Below are 18828 nucleotides of genomic sequence, written 5' to 3'. Positions count from 1 at the left end.
TAGTACATTTCAAATTAAAGAGATGAACCAGCTGAAAGCTGAAAATCTCTATAATAAAGATATTTAAAAAAACATTTCAGATTATTTAAAACGTAACAAAATCGTATAAACGTATTTTTGCAACTCCGCACTAAAATGTTTGTTTTCCGTTACGAAGTTTTGTCAAAATAGTTATTTATGCAACAAGTAGCAAAAAGTGAGTGTTTTCAGCACAAGTCGTAAATTGCAGTAATTATTGCAAAAAATACAACATTAAACCGAAAAGTTTTATCGATTTGCAGAACTTTCCAGACCCTACTTTGTAGGACTCGGCGGACTCTTCAACGGAATGACGAGTCACGTGTTTGCGCGCATGCTTCACGTGCCACGTTTTGCTATCACTATGGCTACGGCAAAGTTTATTTATTTTTAACAGACTGTTACCCGTGTAGTATTGAAATTACCTATATAAATTGAAACCACAAATTTCTGAAAACAATCTCACAATGGCCAACGTTTCCACCCGATTGTTGGAGAAATACAACGTACTGCTGGAACATTTGGACTTCGGATACATTCGGGCCAGCACGGACGGGCGGGAAATGGAGAAAATCGTTAAAATCCTCCGTTCCGGTCAGGAGGGCTTCTATCCACAGCTGACCGATCTGGCTGTAGATCGGCTGCGGCAGCTGAAGCCGGACAGCAAACTTCTGAGAACGGAAAGTGAACCACTTCGAAAGGATTCCTTGCCGGCCAACGAATGGGAGCGGATCAGCGACGAGCTGGCCTCTTGGGAGAAAAACGTGACTAGGCTCCATCAAGGACTGTTAGAGGTTAAGGATGAACCGGTTTCTGTTCTCCCGCCCATAAGAAGTGTCACCAGTAAAGGTGGGTTATAATTTAAAATTTGGATCTTTTTTTAATCAGGGGTTGATCACTTTCAGTCGAAACATCAAAGAAAAACTCAAGTTCAGAAGGGAAAGCAACCCGTATAAAATCCTGTGACTACGAGCGCTGGGACCAGTACGATCCGGATGCGGAACTGCTCAAGATGGAGCTGGAGGAGGAACGGCGAAAGGAGTTCGTTGCCGAACAGAATCGACGCAATGCGGAACGGTCGACTCTGATCGAAGAGTTGCCACCGGATGAGATTGGGCAGCTGAGCGACGCGGAACGAACGATTCTGGCCGGGAAGTACCGGGAGAAGGGTAACGATTTCTTTCGGGGCAAAGAGTATCAGCAAGCGCTGCAGGAGTACGATACTAGCTTGCGTATTTGTGCGACAGCCGCATGTTACAATAATCGGGCGGTGACATGTGGGTTTCTTGACAAATAAGTTGTAAAAGATTTTTGAGATAATTTGTTAATTTGTTTTAGATTTAAAAATGAACAAGTTTGAGGAAGCGGTTAACGATTGTGATAAATGCTTGGAGTTGGAACCCGAGAACATCAAAGCCATGCTACGTAAAGCTGAGGCTCTTAGATCCGATTCTAAAATTAGAAAGGTACATTTTGAAAACTTCTTTAAGAGATCAAATGGTTGAGAAAGTTAATTTTTTTTAAGGCTTTTGAAGTCTACAAAAAACTGCTCCAGTTAGAACCGAATCACAAAATGGCCTTAAGTGCGGTTGAGAGTCTTAGAAAAACGGATCCGGATCTTCCACCACTGAACTCGTTCCGTATGACCATTGAGGAAGTTACCAATGAACAAATAAAAACCGAACAATTGGCGATTCGAAAAATTGAGGAAGAACAGGAAATCGATGTAGATTTCGCTGCGCTCATTAAGCCGAAACGAATTGTAAAGGATAAACTCCCGGATGCTATGAAGGCCCTCAAAAGTGAAACCGCGAAGATCGTAAAAGAAAGCATTAACCAGAGGCAGGAACGAACCAACCGTAAAATCGACCTGACGGTAACAAAACCGGAACCGAGGAAAGTTCTCATACAAGAATTGTAAACCGTACATTATTGGTGTAATTTTAATATTTCACTTGATACTAGTTTTCTTCCTAATCGGACGATACAAAATAACAGAAATAATAGGTTCTAGTGACGCAATAGAAATTGATTAGTATATAATATAAATGTGTCCCATCATACTCGTATATTCCGTTCGCGTAGCAGCAGTTAGCTGTAGATGTGTGACCCGGGGGAATGACTAAGCTGAAAGGATTTAGATTACTGTTTTAAAACCAGAGCAACAGTGCTCTCTGCTTACCACGCTGCTGCTGTTGCTCCAATCATGCCTCGTGGGGCAGATGGCGATTGAAGATACCATCGTCAGCATCGCCAAGATCGTCCGAATCCTGGCTGCGACGTCCGAGAGTGGCCAGCACGTACATGATACACACGAACCCGAGCATCCCGGATACCACCAAGAACCAGGTTCGCCGCCAGGGTGGCCTTGATGAGGGCGCATAGAAGCGACGGGACCAGCGTGAGAAGATTTCCGCCGGCGTTCGGCGTTTGTATTTGTTGTCGTCCCGGTCCGAACCACCGATAGGAGATTCGCGGGGCAACAGCGGGCGCCGACTGCTTGCTGGATGGGAAATTATAAAAATAGTTACGATTTTCTAACATAATAAAGATGGAGGAAAACTTTTAAATAACCAACTATTTGCTTCGAAACACATTCAAAAATTTACATTTTAAGGAAATGCAACTCAATTCAGTTTTTTGTTGCTCTCCTTGAAAGGGTTGTTAAGTGTTTTATAATTTTTGAAAAGGATGTTAATGATAGCCCTTTACTTTCTCTTGCACATAAGAACTTAGGCTGGATTATCTGCATTATCTGGGCTGGATATGTTATTAGTGTCTGAGTATTTTTTTTTATTTTTTTTTGTAGTTGTTTGTTTGTTCTTATATCAACTATTGAGTGTAGACCATCTGATGGAAATGGATTATCCAAATGCAATGGAAAGTTCAACTTCAACGCAAAGATTGGCTCCGATAATCAGGACTTTGAGCGCATCATGGGGCGCCATGGCCTAGGACAGATGAGCGAAAACGGAGAGCTGTTTGTAGAATTTTGTGGCAACAACAACATGGTGATCGGTGGATCGCTCTTCCCCCATCGACCAGCACATAAGGTCACTTGGGTATCCCGAGATGGCCGAACAGAAAATCAAATTGACCACATCTGCATCAGCCGAAAATGGAGAAGGAGCCTTCTCGATGTCCGCAACAAACGAAGCGCAGACATCGCATCTGACCATCACCTCGTCCTTGGCGAGATACGACTGAGAGTTGCGCGTGTCCAACGGCGCGTGGAGAAAGTCGGGTGTCGATACGACGTCCGCCGGTTGGAGAATCCGGAGGTGAAAAGGGCATACGTTGAACAGCTAGAATCCCGAGCCTCGGAGCTGCCGACAGACGGAACAGTCGAAGAACAGTGGTGTGGAATCAAGAATGCCTTTATCACGACGAGCCATGGTACTCTCGGTAAAGTTTGTGGAAGACGAAGTGAATGGATGTCGGATGAAACCTGGAGGATGATCGATGATCGGAGAAAGGCGAAAGTCGGAATTGAGCAGGCATGTACCGGGTCAGCCAAAGCAGCCGCCCGCTTACGATATGCGGAGCTGGAAAAGGCAGTTAAACGAGCTTGTAGACGAGACAAGAGAGCCTGGACAAACTCCCTAGCCGAAGAGGGAGAAAGAGCCGCCGCCATTGGAGATATCCGATTATTATATGATATTTCTCGCCGCCTTAGTGGTGCAAGGACTAATGCAAGAATGCCGCTGAAAAACAGAGCAGGTCAGCTGCTGACAGATCGAACAGATCAGCTCAAGCGTTGGACTGAGCATTTTGATCAACTTTTTCGAGTTACAAATAGCGATGGCCAACAGAACCCGCAGCTCGAGGCGCCCACAGTAAGTCGCATTAATGGCGTCAACTCGGAAGCGCCCTCGCTGGCTGAAATAGAAGCGGCAATCAAGGACATGAAATCCAACAAAGCGCCTGGAATCGATAGCATTCCTGCTGAAATGCTCAAAGCCGACCCTGCCTTGTCAGCACAAATGTTGCACCGTCTTTTCGCTGACATTTGGGATACTGCAACATTCCCGGCCGACTGGATGCAGGGTATCCTCGTAAAGGTCCCAAAGAAAGGAGACCTAACAGAGTGCGGTAACTGGCGTGGCATAACTTTGATCTGTACAACCCTCAAAGTACTCTGCAAAGTGATCCTGAACAGGATCCAGGAGAAAATCGACGCTACACTCCGACGGCAACAAGCTGGATTCCGATCCGGACGATCATGTGAGGACCACATCACAACGCTACGAATAATACTGGAACAAATCAACGAATTCCAGGACTCTCTTCTGCTGGTGTTCGTTGATTTCGAAAAAGCATTTGACCGACTGAACCACGAAAACATCTGGGCTGCTCTTAGACGACGAGGGGTCCCAGAGAAACTAGTCCATCTCATCGAAGCACAGTACGAGGCATTTTCGTGCAAGGTCTTGCACGACGGTGTCTTGTCCGAACCAATCCCGGTAATTGCTGGAGTGAGACAAGGATGTATTTTGTCACCGCTGCTTTTTCTCATCGTAATGGATGAGATCTTGACTGGATCGATTGACTGTAGACCAAACCGAGGATTGCCGTGGAATCCTTCAACCATGGAGCAACTGAACGACCTTGACCTGGCAGACGATATTGTTTTGCTCGCCCAAACACAACAAGACATGCAGAGCAAACTCGACGACCTCACCGAAAGCTCCAAGGCAGCAGGTCTCAAAATCAATGTCGGAAAGACCAAGTCGATGGAAATCAATACAGAAAATCGTTCCAATTTCGTGGTAGCTGGACAACAGGTTGAGACAGTGGAGTGCTTCCAGTATCTTGGTAGCCAGATTACGCCTGATGGTGGTACCAAGAAGGACATCGAAACCCGGATCAGAAAAGCCCGATTTGCGTTTGCGAGTCTCCGAAACATCTGGCGGTCACGCCAGATCTCTCTACGAACTAAGATCCGAATCTTCAACTCAAACGTCAAATCCGTATTGCTGTACGGGTGTGAAACTTGGTGCACATATGCGGTGACGACGCGAAAACTGCAAGTTTTTGTGAATCGCTGCCTGCGGAACATCATCCGCGCTTGGTGGCCTGGCAACTGGATCTCAAACGTTGAACTTCATCGCCGGTGTCATCAAAAGGCGCTAGAAATCGAGATTCGGGAACGTAAGTGGAGATGGATTGGGCACACGCTGCGAAGAGATGATAACGAGATTTGCAGAGAGGCGCTTGACTGGAATCCAGATGGGCATCGAAGAAGAGGCAGGCCCAAAAGCTCGTGGCGGCGAAGTCTAGCCGCTGAAATCCGCACAGTTGACGAGAACCTCGGCTGGCAGCAAGTGAAGACGCTGGCTCCGGATCGCCAGCAGTGGAGATCTTTTATCTCAGCCCTATGCGCCGGTCAATCGGCGCTGGACCCTTAGGTAGGTAGGTAATGGAAAGTTCCTTCTTAAAACTTCATAATCATCTCACTTCTGCTGAGAGGACTCTGGACAGTTTTTAGGAAACTCTGGAGAGTTCCTGAGATTTCGCCAAATTTCTGAGCGAACTATATGTACATAGGTAGAGTTCTAGAGAGGACTTTGGAAAATTCTTGAAAAGTTAATGTAAACTATGACAGACACAGACGATGTTTTTCAATTTTCAACAACTTCCTAACTCTTAACCAGAAGGAAAAGTGCCTACCTATTAACTCTAATGTTCCGTAAAAGGGATGATTCGGCACCGTTTTCGTAATATTTCAGCCAAACTCAGCTCTTTCGGTCTACAGTTTCGTTTGAAAAAATGGGTTTCTGATGTTTTTTTTTTTTTCAAATAATTTTGCATGTCATGCTAATGCTGATGCATTACTTTAGGGGCAATAACCGTGAAAATAGTTTTCGAAAATTTTGGGTGGAATTCCAGCCAAAGCTGGGAGTCAAAATGGTTTCAAATCAACGTGCAATTTTCTTAATATGTAGGTAATGGTTTAAAACAGCGATTTTTAATCTGTCCCCCTGTCCCGATACTTAGAGCTCATCGCCTTTCTAAGGGTATTTTAGAACAATTTTGTTCCGAAATAAGATCCGAATCTTCAACTCAAACGTCAAATCCGTATTGCTGTACGGGTGTGAAAATTGGTGCACATATGCGGTGACGACGCGAAAACTGCAAGTTTTTGTGAATCGCTGCCTGCGGAACATCATCCGCGCTTGGTGGCCTGGCAACTGGATCTCAAACGTTGAACTTCATCGCCGGTGTCATCAAAAGGCGCTAGAAATCGAGATTCGGGAACGTAAGTGGAGATGGATTGGGCACACGCTGCGAAGAGATGATAACGAGATTTGCAGAGAGGCGCTTGACTGGAATCCAGATGGGCATCGAAGAAGAGGCAGGCCCAAAAGCTCGTGGCGGCGAAGTCTAGCCGCTGAAATCCGCACAGTTGACGAGAACCTCGGCTGGCAGCAAGTGAAGACGCTGGCTCCGGATCGCCAGCAGTGGAGATCTTTTATCTCAGCCCTATGCGCCGGTCAATCGGCGCTGGACCCTTAGGTAGGTAGGTAATGGAAAGTTCCTTCTTAAAACTTCATAATCATCTCACTTCTGCTGAGAGGACTCTGGACAGTTTTTAGGAAACTCTGGAGAGTTCCTGAGATTTCGCCAAATTTCTGAGCGAACTATATGTACATAGGTAGAGTTCTAGAGAGGACTTTGGAAAATTCTTGAAAAGTTAATGTAAACTATGACAGACACAGACGATGTTTTTCAATTTTCAACAACTTCCTAACTCTTAACCAGAAGGAAAAGTGCCTACCTATTAACTCTAATGTTCCGTAAAAGGGATGATTCGGCACCGTTTTCGTAATATTTCAGCCAAACTCAGCTCTTTCGGTCTACAGTTTCGTTTGAAAAAACGGGTTTCTGATGTTTTTTTTTTTCAAATAATTTTGCATGTCATGCTAATGCTGATGCATAACTTTAGGGGCAATAACCGTGAAAATAGTTTTCGAAAATTTTGGGTGGAATTCCAGCCAAAGCTGGGAGTCAAAATGGTTTCAAATCAACGTGCAATTTTCTTAATATGTAGGTAATGGTTTAAAACAGCGATTTTTAATCTGTCCCCCTGTCCCGATACTTAGAGCTCATCGCCTTTCTAAGGGTATTTTAGAACAATTTTGTTCCGAAATAAGATCCGAATCTTCAACTCAAACGTCAAATCCGTATTGCTGTACGGGTGTGAAAATTGGTGCACATATGCGGTGACGACGCGAAAACTGCAAGTTTTTGTGAATCGCTGCCTGCGGAACATCATCCGCGCTTGGTGGCCTGGCAACTGGATCTCAAACGTTGAACTTCATCGCCGGTGTCATCAAAAGGCGCTAGAAATCGAGATTCGGGAACGTAAGTGGAGATGGATTGGGCACACGCTGCGAAGAGATGATAACGAGATTTGCAGAGAGGCGCTTGACTGGAATCCAGATGGGCATCGAAGAAGAGGCAGGCCCAAAAGCTCGTGGCGGCGAAGTCTAGCCGCTGAAATCCGCACAGTTGACGAGAACCTCGGCTGGCAGCAAGTGAAGACGCTGGCTCCGGATCGCCAGCAGTGGAGATCTTTTATCTCAGCCCTATGCGCCGGTCAATCGGCGCTGGACCCTTAGGTAGGTAGGTAATGGAAAGTTCCTTCTTAAAACTTCATAATCATCTCACTTCTGCTGAGAGGACTCTGGACAGTTTTTAGGAAACTCTGGAGAGTTCCTGAGATTTCGCCAAATTTCTGAGCGAACTATATGTACATAGGTAGAGTTCTAGAGAGGACTTTGGAAAATTCTTGAAAAGTTAATGTAAACTATGACAGACACAGACGATGTTTTTCAATTTTCAACAACTTCCTAACTCTTAACCAGAAGGAAAAGTGCCTACCTATTAACTCTAATGTTCCGTAAAAGGGATGATTCGGCACCGTTTTCGTAATATTTCAGCCAAACTCAGCTCTTTCGGTCTACAGTTTCGTTTGAAAAAACGGGTTTCTGATGTTTTTTTTTTTCAAATAATTTTGCATGTCATGCTAATGCTGATGCATAACTTTAGGGGCAATAACCGTGAAAATAGTTTTCGAAAATTTTGGGTGGAATTCCAGCCAAAGCTGGGAGTCAAAATGGTTTCAAATCAACGTGCAATTTTCTTAATATGTAGGTAATGGTTTAAAACAGCGATTTTTAATCTGTCCCCCTGTCCCGATACTTAGAGCTCATCGCCTTTCTAAGGGTATTTTAGAACAATTTTGTTCCGAAATAAGGGGTGGTAGCGGCCACTACTAGTAAAATATTTCAAATTTTATTCTCCATGCGAAGTTTTATTCGCCTCGCAGAGTAAAACATCGCGTATAATTTTTTTTTCAAAATAAAGGGCCTCTACTGTAATTCCTTAAAGAAGATTCATCAATTCTTACCTTGAAAATCGGCTCCCATAGCAGCGGCTCCGGCACTGGTTGTGTAGCTTTCCATGTTGACCACCGAGTGTGGACTGGCCGGACGATCCCCGGAACCACCACCAACACTTCCGGATGCAATCGGAAGCAATGATCGATTCTGGGCCCCACCACTGTGATGATGCACACCCACCGAATGATGATTGTGGCTGTTGTTGCTGTGCTGATGGGACGACGAAGTCGTGCCCGAATAGTCGGAATAGTCCCCGTTTTCTTCCAAAAGCTGAAAGGGAAAACACTTCGATCAGAAATAGGAAATTTACCAAAAGAGATTCAAATTTACCAAAGGCAATTCCAACACATTCCTAGCCCAATTGACCTGACTGAGTCGGGTTCGCAGCACATCGGCCACCGGAGAAACCAGATTAGCCGGAGGGAAAATTGGATCGCTACAGCTCGGACAAGTATGACCTCCCGGGGCCGTATTTGCCGGCAGTGACTGTTGCCGCAGATTTAAACAGTTCCAGTGGAAAACATCTAAAAAGGAAAACAAAAATCTACAAGCCCTTTTCAATAAGAAAAAAAAAATCAAATAACTCACGATAACATATTAATCGAACACAATCTTCATTGTCCAATAGGTTCCCGCAGAGGGTACAGCTAGAGTCGTAATCACTGTCCTTCAGCCACTGGATGTAGGACTGAACTGTGCACTGAAAAAACAACAAAAACAACTGATTGAGAAATAAAATCCTGATTTTCCATTTTTTATTCGACCTACCTTGGTGTGATTGACGACCATGCAATTCTCGCAAACATTGACCCGATGCTCGAAACAGAACTGGGTCGTTACTTGCCGTTTGGGACACTTGCACAGACCCATGACGCTGGTAGCTGTTTTCGGTTTTTACACGTAATTTTCTCCGGAATATTCCGCCCTCCGGGACCAAAACAAGACCGCCACGTCCGACGGATTCAAAACATGAAAATCCGAATGTGCTGTCAGAGGCTGTCACTTTTCCAAGCAATGCACGTTCATCTTTTACACTGCACATGTGGGTTTCCTCAATCAATTCTCGTGACGGACTTGGATTTGAGAACCAATTGAATCAGAAATTTAACATGATCTTCTATCTCAAGATTCCAAATTCTGACTCTGAATTTGAAATCTGCATTCTGAATCTGACCTCAGAATCTTACTGAGTTTAACCTGAATCAGAAATGTTGATCTGAAATCGGAATCTGAAATCTAAATCCTGAACTCAAAATCGGAATCAGATTTCAGGATCTGAATATCGGAATCTGAATATCGAAATCTGAAATCTGCATATAAATTCTGAATCTGAATTCTGAATCTGAATTCTGAATCTGAATTCTGAATCTGGATTCTGAATCTGATTCTGAATCTGAATTCTGAATCTGAAAACTGAATCTGAGTTCTAAATCTGAATTCTGAATCTGAATCTGAAATTTGAATTCTAAATCTGAATTCTGTATCTGAATTCTGAATCTTAAATTTTAAATCTGATCCGCATATTCTGAATTTAAATTTTTGTTCTCAATTTTAAGTTTTATCGGCTGTTTATAATGATTGGAAAAATGAAGCACCCCTAAAATAAGCGGATCATTACAATCATTGAAATCATTGATTTCGTACTGTCATCATTGCCAGCCTCGGTCGAATTTTGTAAACTGATGCACGGCACAAAGCGAATTTCATCGTCATCGGAAGCAGTTCAGTGAAATTCGTGAAATAGTTTCCTTTTTTACGTGTTTAAGTGTCGAATTTGGTCTTCTAAATGGTAAGATTTTGTAGAACTTTATCTCTTTCATTCGTGAGAGTTGAAAGTTTTTCTCTAGCTAGCTAAAACTTTATGTTTTGGGCCTTTGAAATTTTGTGTTTATCCCTTAGCTCGTTTTGAGGTTAGGTTTTGCGTAAGAAATTCGACAGTCATTCTCACATATTCAGGGGGACCGTTTCTTTCTGCTTGTAGGGTCAAAACCAATCGGCCGGAAACGGCGGTGACAAAAAGGATGACAAGGACAAGAAGAAGAAGTATGAGCCCCCGATTCCGACCCGGGTCGGCAAGAAGAAGCGCAAGGCTAAGGGACCGGATGCGGCCATGAAACTTCCGCAGGTTACTCCACACACCCGCTGTCGGCTGAAGCTGCTGAAACTGGAACGGATCAAGGATTATCTGCTGATGGAGGAGGAGTTCATCCGGAACCAGGAACGTTTGAAGCCTCAGGACGAGAAGAACGAGGAGGAACGTTCCAAGGTTGATGACCTGCGGGGAACACCTATGTCAGTTGGTAATCTGGAAGAGATTATTGACGATAACCATGCAATCGTGTCCACTTCCGTGGGTAGCGAGCATTACGTTAGCATTCTTTCCTTTGTCGATAAGGATCAACTCGAACCGGGTTGTTCCGTTCTGCTGAACCATAAGGTTCATGCCGTGGTCGGAGTTCTGGGGGATGATACTGACCCAATGGTCACCGTCATGAAACTTGAAAAGGCTCCTCAGGTTAGTCATTCCAAATTAACCGCAATCGTTTTTTTAAACACTTAATTTATTATAGGAAACCTATGCCGACATCGGAGGATTGGACACCCAGATCCAGGAAATTAAGGAATCCGTCGAACTGCCCCTAACCCATCCGGAGTATTATGAAGAAATGGGTATCAAACCACCAAAGGGTGTAATCCTATACGGGCCTCCCGGAACGGGGAAAACTCTTCTGGCCAAAGCCGTTGCCAATCAGACGTCAGCCACCTTCCTGCGTGTCGTTGGATCGGAACTGATCCAAAAATACCTTGGCGATGGACCGAAGCTGGTTCGTGAGCTCTTCCGTGTGGCAGAAGAACACGCCCCCTCCATTGTTTTCATCGATGAAATAGATGCCGTCGGAACGAAACGGTACGATTCTAACTCCGGTGGCGAACGAGAAATTCAGAGAACCATGTTAGAACTGCTCAACCAGCTGGATGGGTTCGATTCGCGTGGGGACGTGAAAGTCATCATGGCAACCAATCGAATCGAAACGCTCGATCCGGCTCTGATTCGCCCGGGTCGAATTGACCGGAAGATCGAGTTCCCGCTGCCGGATGAAAAAACCAAACGGCGCATCTTCAACATCCACACCGCTCGCATGACGCTGGCCGAGGATGTTAACCTTTCGGAACTAATTATGGCCAAGGATGATTTGTCCGGTGCCGACATCAAGGCCATCTGTACCGAGGCCGGTTTGATGGCTCTGCGGGAGCGCCGTATGAAGGTGACCAATGAAGACTTTAAGAAATCGAAGGAAAGTGTCCTCTACCGTAAGAAGGAGGGAACGCCAGAAGGACTGTACTTGTAGGGTGGTTTTGAAAAGTGAATGATTATTTAACTTTGCAAACTAACATGCATTAATCTATAGCTCGTATCAATTCGGCTCATTTGTGTAAACGGTATTGCTACCAATAAATGAAACAAAAATGTAAAATTGAGGCTCAAATTTCTTTTCACATGTTAGTTGAATCATTGGGTATAATCAAGTTTCAACCGTTAAGTTCAACATCTGAGAAACGTTCACACGGTTCTGTTGTATAATTTTACATCTCTAGTTGAAAGATTCTTTCAGTTTTCTATATCCGAAATATGGTTCATACATTTTTCCTACTAAAATTGTGTACATTTTGTTTGATTTTTTTTCAATTTTATTGTTGAAAGGTTTAAATTAAAGGTCTTTGATTTCAGTTCTACAAGCTAAGATAGGTATAGGAACGAGGTGTGAAAATTGCAGAATCAGTCAAATTCATTTGACGAAATTTAGTCATTGGGGATGAATAAACCAATTGGTTTAAAATCCCAAAAAAAAAAAAATTTAGTCATCAATCAAAAAGATTGATTAAAGGATTGAGTTAAAACATCTGTTTCTATGAATGTGGCATTGTAACGATTTTCTTTTCCAAACAATTCGTTATTGAAAAATAATTAAAGTTTGAGTCTAGGCAAAATTAGTCGCCTCCATTCCAAGGAATATTAATTTAAATATTTCTTGCCTTCATTCAAGTTTGAGTGTTTTTGGAAAAAAATCGAATGAAACTTTTTGGTTTTCCCTTCCCGTTTTAGCAATACAAGTCTTTTCAACTTGTACGCAAGCTTGCATCCAATAAAACAGTCACCCCAAAATAATGAACTAATTTGTTGTGAAATTTTCTGAAAAGTTTTTTACCTTCACAAAAATCATGAAATCGGAGGAATTGTGTGATACCCCTCGTTTTCACATACATATACACATACGGTTTATCTGATGACAACCTGCATAACACACATATCCACCCACCACCTCAGTCTTGTTCTTACTACACTTGAGTGCGGTTCACTGTGTCGGTCGTGTACGCGTCTAGAGTTGTCCAGTCATTATTATAATCTCGGCTACCACATAATGGCGACGAGTATGTGCTAACTAGTTTGTTTAAGGTGAAATTTGAACAAAAGTTGATTTCAACTAAGAACTACGCGTGAAATTTTGTTTCCTCTAACAGGTAAGTCCAGAAAATGAAATGCGCGAAGAAAAGAAAGATGGCCGAAAAAAAGTGTTTCGTCTATGTGAATTCGTTCACAGTGTGTATGCATGAAAATGAAAATAATATGGACGCCGATGATAGAAATCATTGTAAAAAAAAAAAAAAAAAGCCAACGATTTAATTCATTGGAACTATGCGAATTTGAAAAGTCGATGATTGAATTCATCGAATATATCTTTTAAAAAAAAAGCCAACGATTAAATTCATTGGATTGACGATGATGATTGATGATTAAATTCATAACTGATAAAGGAAAAGCCAACGATTAAATTCATTGGATTGACGATGATGATTGATGGTTAAATTCATAATTGATAAAGCAAAAGCCAACGATTAAATTCATTGGAATCATACCAAAGTCGGTTATTTAATTGATTGTATATTGACTGCATGCTTAACGAACCCTGAAAAAAAAAGCAAAATGAGAGAAGTCGAAATGAGAAAAAAAAAGTTGATGATGATTGAAAATCAAATTGCACGATTAAGCTAAAACAAACACTGAAAAATTAAATTAAATCATTTTAAACCATTTTAAATGTATCAATATAAGAGTTTCCTAGTTTGGCGTGTAACAACTAACAAACTTTGTTTTTTTCTTTAAATGTTTAAGTCACCGTTGTTGTTATCTTCTCGTTTTTTGGATTGATTTTTTTCGGTGATTCAATGAAATAACTGCCGTGTAGTTTACGTTTCGGTTTACTTATTTTATTTCAACCATCTTCAGAACTAATTTTATAAAAAATAAACGGAAAAAAAAAATGTTTTAATTAATTAATATAAACTTTCTCATCTTTCCTATCTACTATCTTTCGCTTACACTAATAGCTTTTTTACACCCGCTGGGGCGGTCACATTGATTTTTTCTAGTCACTGTTGATGCTGCTGCTGCTGCGGCTCGCTGTCGACTGAATGTGTTCCGTTTTGCGATGTAGTTCCATTTCCTCTTTTTCCCGCAGCTTTTTCCACAGTCCGTTGTACACGCTCGAGATGCCTTTTGTGTCCTGTTGGATGTTAACTGCACGATTCTCTCGCATCTTTATGTGCAGTTTTTCAGCTATCCGACGGTGTGTTGTATTTGGGATTCGTTCGAGAATTCTCGTTTTCGGGAAATCAAACACATGAACGGGGCCGTTTTCCAACGCATGCTGAGCTAGGCCTGTAGCTTTCTGTTTTAGACGCACGGTGGTTTCGTGTTGTTTGATGCGTTTGGCAAGAGTTTGCGACGTTTGTCCGATGTACTCATTTCCGCAAGCGCATGTGATGGCATAAACGACATTTGTTTGTTGCATGATCGGAATTGGGTCTTTAAGTTTCGTAAAGATGTTGGACTTGATTTTGTCGCACGGCTTAGGAGCTGCAATCAAATTATGTTTGCGCAAGATTTTCGCAACTTTCTCGGTCAGACATGGTATGTACGGCAACGACATGAAACGGCTACCGTCGGGTATGTGTTGCTTGTTTTCGAGGGTGTTATACAAATTGTGCACTCTTCTTTGTACAACGCTGTCTATCATGTTTTGCGGATAGTTGTTTTTTCTAAGTATCGACTTGACTGTGGTGATGCTGGTTTTCCTTTTTTCGGCATCCGACAGTTTCAAAGCACGATCGATCAGCGCGTAAGCGGTGTTGATTTTGTGTGTGTATGGGCTTTCCGAGAAGTAATCTAGGTAGCGCCCATCTGGTTGTTTGGGGTACCAAGTCTTCTCAATTTTTCCATCTTTCCTTAGCAACGTCATATCTAGGAAACGGATTGTTTGCTCATTTTCTCTCTCGATGGTAAATTTGAGACTCGTGTGTGCGGAGTTGAATTCGGCAAAAATTAACTCCACATCCTCTTCGCGAGCGACGATGAAACAATCATCCACATATCGTTTGTAGACAGAGAGGTGTATGTTTTTTTCCCTCAATCTGTCGATGCATTGTTTTTCCAGCTGTTCCATCGCGATGTTTGCTGCAATACAACTAATTGGTGAGCCCATAGGGACTCCGTGGACTTGCTCGTAGAATTTTTTGTTGTATTGGAAAAAAGACGCTCCCAGTACAACTCTCAATGCTTTTCCGAATGACGCGAGCGGCATATACTTAGGAAATACACGACCATCCCGCTCGCGTCATTCGGAAAAGCATTGAGAGTTGTACTGGGAGCGTCTTTTTTCCAATACAACAAAAAATTCTACGAGCAAGTCCACGGAGTCCCTATGGGCTCACCAATTAGTTGTATTGCAGCAAACATCGCGATGGAACAGCTGGAAAAACAATGCATCGACAGATTGAGGGAAAAAAACATACACCTCTCTGTCTACAAACGATATGTGGATGATTGTTTCATCGTCGCTCGCGAAGAGGATGTGGAGTTAATTTTTGCCGAATTCAACTCCGCACACACGAGTCTCAAATTTACCATCGAGAGAGAAAATGAGCAAACAATCCGTTTCCTAGATATGACGTTGCTAAGGAAAGATGGAAAAATTGAGAAGACTTGGTACCCCAAACAACCAGATGGGCGCTACCTAGATTACTTCTCGGAAAGCCCATACACACACAAAATCAACACCGCTTACGCGCTGATCGATCGTGCTTTGAAACTGTCGGATGCCGAAAAAAGGAAAACCAGCATCACCACAGTCAAGTCGATACTTAGAAAAAACAACTATCCGCAAAACATGATAGACAGCGTTGTACAAAGAAGAGTGCACAATTTGTATAACACCCTCGAAAACAAGCAACACATACCCGACGGTAGCCGTTTCATGTCGTTGCCGTACATACCATGTCTGACCGAGAAAGTTGCGAAAATCTTGCGCAAACATAATTTGATTGCAGCTCCTAAGCCGTGCGACAAAATCAAGTCCAACATCTTTACGAAACTTAAAGACCCAATTCCGATCATGCAACAAACAAATGTCGTTTATGCCATCACATGCGCTTGCGGAAATGAGTACATCGGACAAACGTCGCAAACTCTTGCCAAACGCATCAAACAACACGAAACCACCGTGCGTCTAAAACAGAAAGCTACAGGCCTAGCTCAGCATGCGTTGGAAAACGGCCCCGTTCATGTGTTTGATTTCCCGAAAACGAGAATTCTCGAACGAATCCCAAATACAACACACCGTCGGATAGCTGAAAAACTGCACATAAAGATGCGAGAGAATCGTGCAGTTAACATCCAACAGGACACAAAAGGCATCTCGAGCGTGTACAACGGACTGTGGAAAAAGCTGCGGGAAAAAGAGGAAATGGAACTACATCGCAAAACGGAACACATTCAGTCGACAGCGAGCCGCAGCAGCAGCAGCATCAACAGTGACTAGAAAAAATCAATGTGACCGCCCCAGCGGGTGTAAAAAAGCTATTAGTGTAAGCGAAAGATAGTAGATAGGAAAGATGAGAAAGTTTATATTAATTAATTAAAACATTTTTTTTTTCCGTTTATTTTTTATAAAATTAGTTCTGAAGATGGTTGAAATAAAATAAGTAAACCGAAACGTAAACTACACGGCAGTTATTTCATTGAATCACCGAAAAAAATCAATCCAAAAAACGAGAAGAAAACTTTGTTTTTGTTTACTTTTAAGCGATGGAGAACGATAATCAAAGTCCACAGGAGAATCCGGGTCAAGACTATGGCCAAAATCATGTTGTGATTGTTCAGCCAGTGGCACCATTCAATCCGGCGGCCTATAATTTCCCGCAGCTGAGGTTTAGGCATTTACCAACTTCGGAAGTTCGAAATGCCTGGACAAGTTGGATTCGTGGCTTCGAAAGAATCATGGTGGCTTCTGGTATTTCCGAACCGATAACCAAGAAAATTCAGTTGCTCGCAATGGGCGGACTGGAGTTGCAAAGTGTGTTTGATAGCATTCCGGGAGCCGACGTCGACTTGGAAGGAGTTGATGCGTATCAGGTGGCAAAAGACAAACTCAACAATCATTTTGCACCAAAGCATCACGACAGTTTTGAGCGGAATTTATTTTGGACAACGAAAAAAAGTGACGATGAACCAATCGAAAAATTTCTCACAAGGATCCAACAGATTTCAGAAAAGTGCTACTTCGGTAACAGCATTCTTGAGAGCCGTCAGATTGCAGTCATGGACAAAATTATTCAAACAGCTTCTAGTGATCTCCGTGAGAAACTATTGGAAAGACAAAATCTAAATTTGGACACATGTTGTAAAATAGTTAACACGTATCAAGCTGTGAAATACCAGGCTGCTCACATGAATCAACCCGGACCTAGCTACAGTTTTGCCTCGCCGGATGTCAACAAAGTTTACGGACGAACTTCACAACAGAAGCCTCCATTTAAAAACTGTAGTAGATGCGGGAATGAATCGCACAAATTTGAAGGGAATTGCCCGGCACTTGGTCGAACTTGTAAACGCTGTGGCGGACTCGACCATTTCCGTCAAGTTTGTCGCTCAAAAGTTTTCAAACCCGTAAGTATAATAAAACATTTTACTGGTAGTGTACCATTGTATTGTAAATTGTATTTTAGAGAAACACCAACGATAACCGACCTTGGAAACGATCATACCCCACGAATCATGGAACTCAATCAGTTTTTAAAAGATCATCAAATGTGATGAAGGTCAAAACCGATGAATACGACGAACCATGCAACAAGTTTTCCAAGAATATCAACCCGGAACAAACCAGTGAATCGGAGGAAGAATTACCAGTATATAACGTGGAGGAGACCGACGATGACCTCATTAAATGCATTGTTGGTGGAGTAGCAATAGAAATGCTCATCGATTCTGGGTCAAAATATAACTTAATTGACGATACAACTTGGGAAGTTATGAAACTACAGAATGTAACAGTTTCGAACATACGGTTTGATAACAAGAAGAACTTTCGAGCCTATGGGAAAGTTCCCTTGCGGCTAATCACAGTTTTTGATGCCAGTATTCGGATTATTGGAACTCAACAAATTAATTCAACGTTTTATGTTATCGAGAAAGGACAACAGCCGTTGTTGGGGAAGATAACCGCCCAACAACTGGGTGTACTCCGAGTGGGACTTCCGGATAGAATCAACAGTGTTGAGGTGCCGAAACAAGCGTTTCCTTGCATAGGAGGTATCGAGCTTACTTTGCCTATCGATAGAAGTGTGGCGCCGGTGATACAACCCCTTCGTCGATGCCCGGTACCGCTCCTGGAAAAGGTCAAAGAAAAACTTGATGATCTTTTGGAGCGCGACATCATAGAACGTGTGGAAAAACCAACATCTTGGGTCTCTCCGTTGGTACCCATTCTGAAGGATAATGAGGAAATTCGACTCTGTGTAGATATGAGGCGCTCAAACCAAGCGATACAACGCCTGAATCATCCTCTTCCTGTGTTTGAAGAGATATTACCAAGGATTCGAAAGGCACAGTATTTTTCATTACTTGATTTGAAAGAATCATACTATCATGTGATGTTAACAGAGAACAGCAGAGATATTACGACCTTTATAACCAATTGGGGCCTCTATCGATTCAAAAGGCTATTTTTTGGAGTAAATTGTGCTCCGGAGTTGTTCCAGAACCTTATGGAAAGTTTACTCTCATCTTGTAAAAATATGGTCAACTTTATAGACGACTTTTTAGTGTTTGGTGAAACCGAAAGAGAACATGATGATGCCCTAAAGCTGTTAGTCCGAAAGTTTGAAGAGCTGGGGGTCCAATTAAATCACCACAAATGCAAGTACAAACAACAAGAAGTTGTCTTCCTTGGGCATAAACTTTCGGGAAAAGGTGGGTAGTGACTTACGAGGTATTTTCGCTTCCGAAACAATAATTAATTTTCATTATTTTGTCTATTCTTCAAACAAGGTGTACTTCCATCTTCTG

General features: G+C 42.6%; 5 protein-coding genes across 7 annotated transcripts; 3 read left to right on the top strand and 2 right to left on the bottom strand.

The window, feature by feature from the left end:
- The first annotated feature begins 409 nt into the window (after positions 1-409).
- Positions 410-2585, top strand: LOC129755238 (sperm-associated antigen 1). The gene is made up of 4 exons (XM_055751628.1): positions 410-867; positions 924-1295; positions 1357-1484; positions 1544-2585. Exons 1-4 carry the CDS (start codon positions 486-488, stop codon positions 1937-1939), a joined length of 1278 nt encoding a protein of 425 aa, XP_055607603.1. The 5' UTR covers positions 410-485; the 3' UTR covers positions 1940-2585.
- Positions 1948-9420, bottom strand: LOC129755248 (zinc finger protein-like 1 homolog). 3 transcript variants are annotated; one of them, XM_055751646.1, is made up of 6 exons: positions 9192-9420; positions 9012-9123; positions 8754-8947; positions 8432-8693; positions 2201-2521; positions 1948-2145 (listed from the first exon to the last, which is right to left on the bottom strand). In XM_055751646.1, exons 1-5 carry the CDS (start codon positions 9291-9293, stop codon positions 2223-2225), a joined length of 969 nt encoding a protein of 322 aa, XP_055607621.1. In that variant the 5' UTR covers positions 9294-9420; the 3' UTR covers positions 1948-2145; positions 2201-2222. The 3 variants fall into 3 exon arrangements, with proteins under 3 accessions (XP_055607621.1, XP_055607630.1, XP_055607615.1); XM_055751655.1 differs by having other exon boundaries at positions 1948-2140; XM_055751640.1 differs by having other exon boundaries at positions 1948-2521.
- Positions 9421-10075: 655 nt separating this feature from the next.
- LOC129755228 (26S proteasome regulatory subunit 4) lies at positions 10076-11899 on the top strand. Its single transcript, XM_055751616.1, has 3 exons — positions 10076-10212; positions 10405-10938; positions 10994-11899. The coding sequence occupies exons 1-3, from the start codon at positions 10210-10212 to the stop codon at positions 11771-11773; spliced, it is 1317 nt and encodes a 438-aa protein (XP_055607591.1). The 5' UTR covers positions 10076-10209; the 3' UTR covers positions 11774-11899.
- Positions 11900-13849: 1950 nt separating this feature from the next.
- Positions 13850-14722, bottom strand: LOC129744917 (uncharacterized). The gene has a single exon (XM_055737678.1). It carries the CDS (start codon positions 14720-14722, stop codon positions 13850-13852), a length of 873 nt encoding a protein of 290 aa, XP_055593653.1.
- A 705-nt stretch (positions 14723-15427) lies between these two features.
- LOC129744907 (uncharacterized) lies at positions 15428-16300 on the top strand. The gene has a single exon (XM_055737667.1). It carries the CDS (start codon positions 15428-15430, stop codon positions 16298-16300), a length of 873 nt encoding a protein of 290 aa, XP_055593642.1.
- The last annotated feature ends 2528 nt before the right edge of the window (positions 16301-18828 follow it).

This window comes from Uranotaenia lowii, chromosome 1, assembly GCF_029784155.1.
Source record: "Uranotaenia lowii strain MFRU-FL chromosome 1, ASM2978415v1, whole genome shotgun sequence".
NCBI lineage: Eukaryota > Metazoa > Arthropoda > Insecta > Diptera > Culicidae > Uranotaenia > Uranotaenia lowii.
This window is presented reverse-complemented; position numbering and strand designations above follow the sequence as displayed.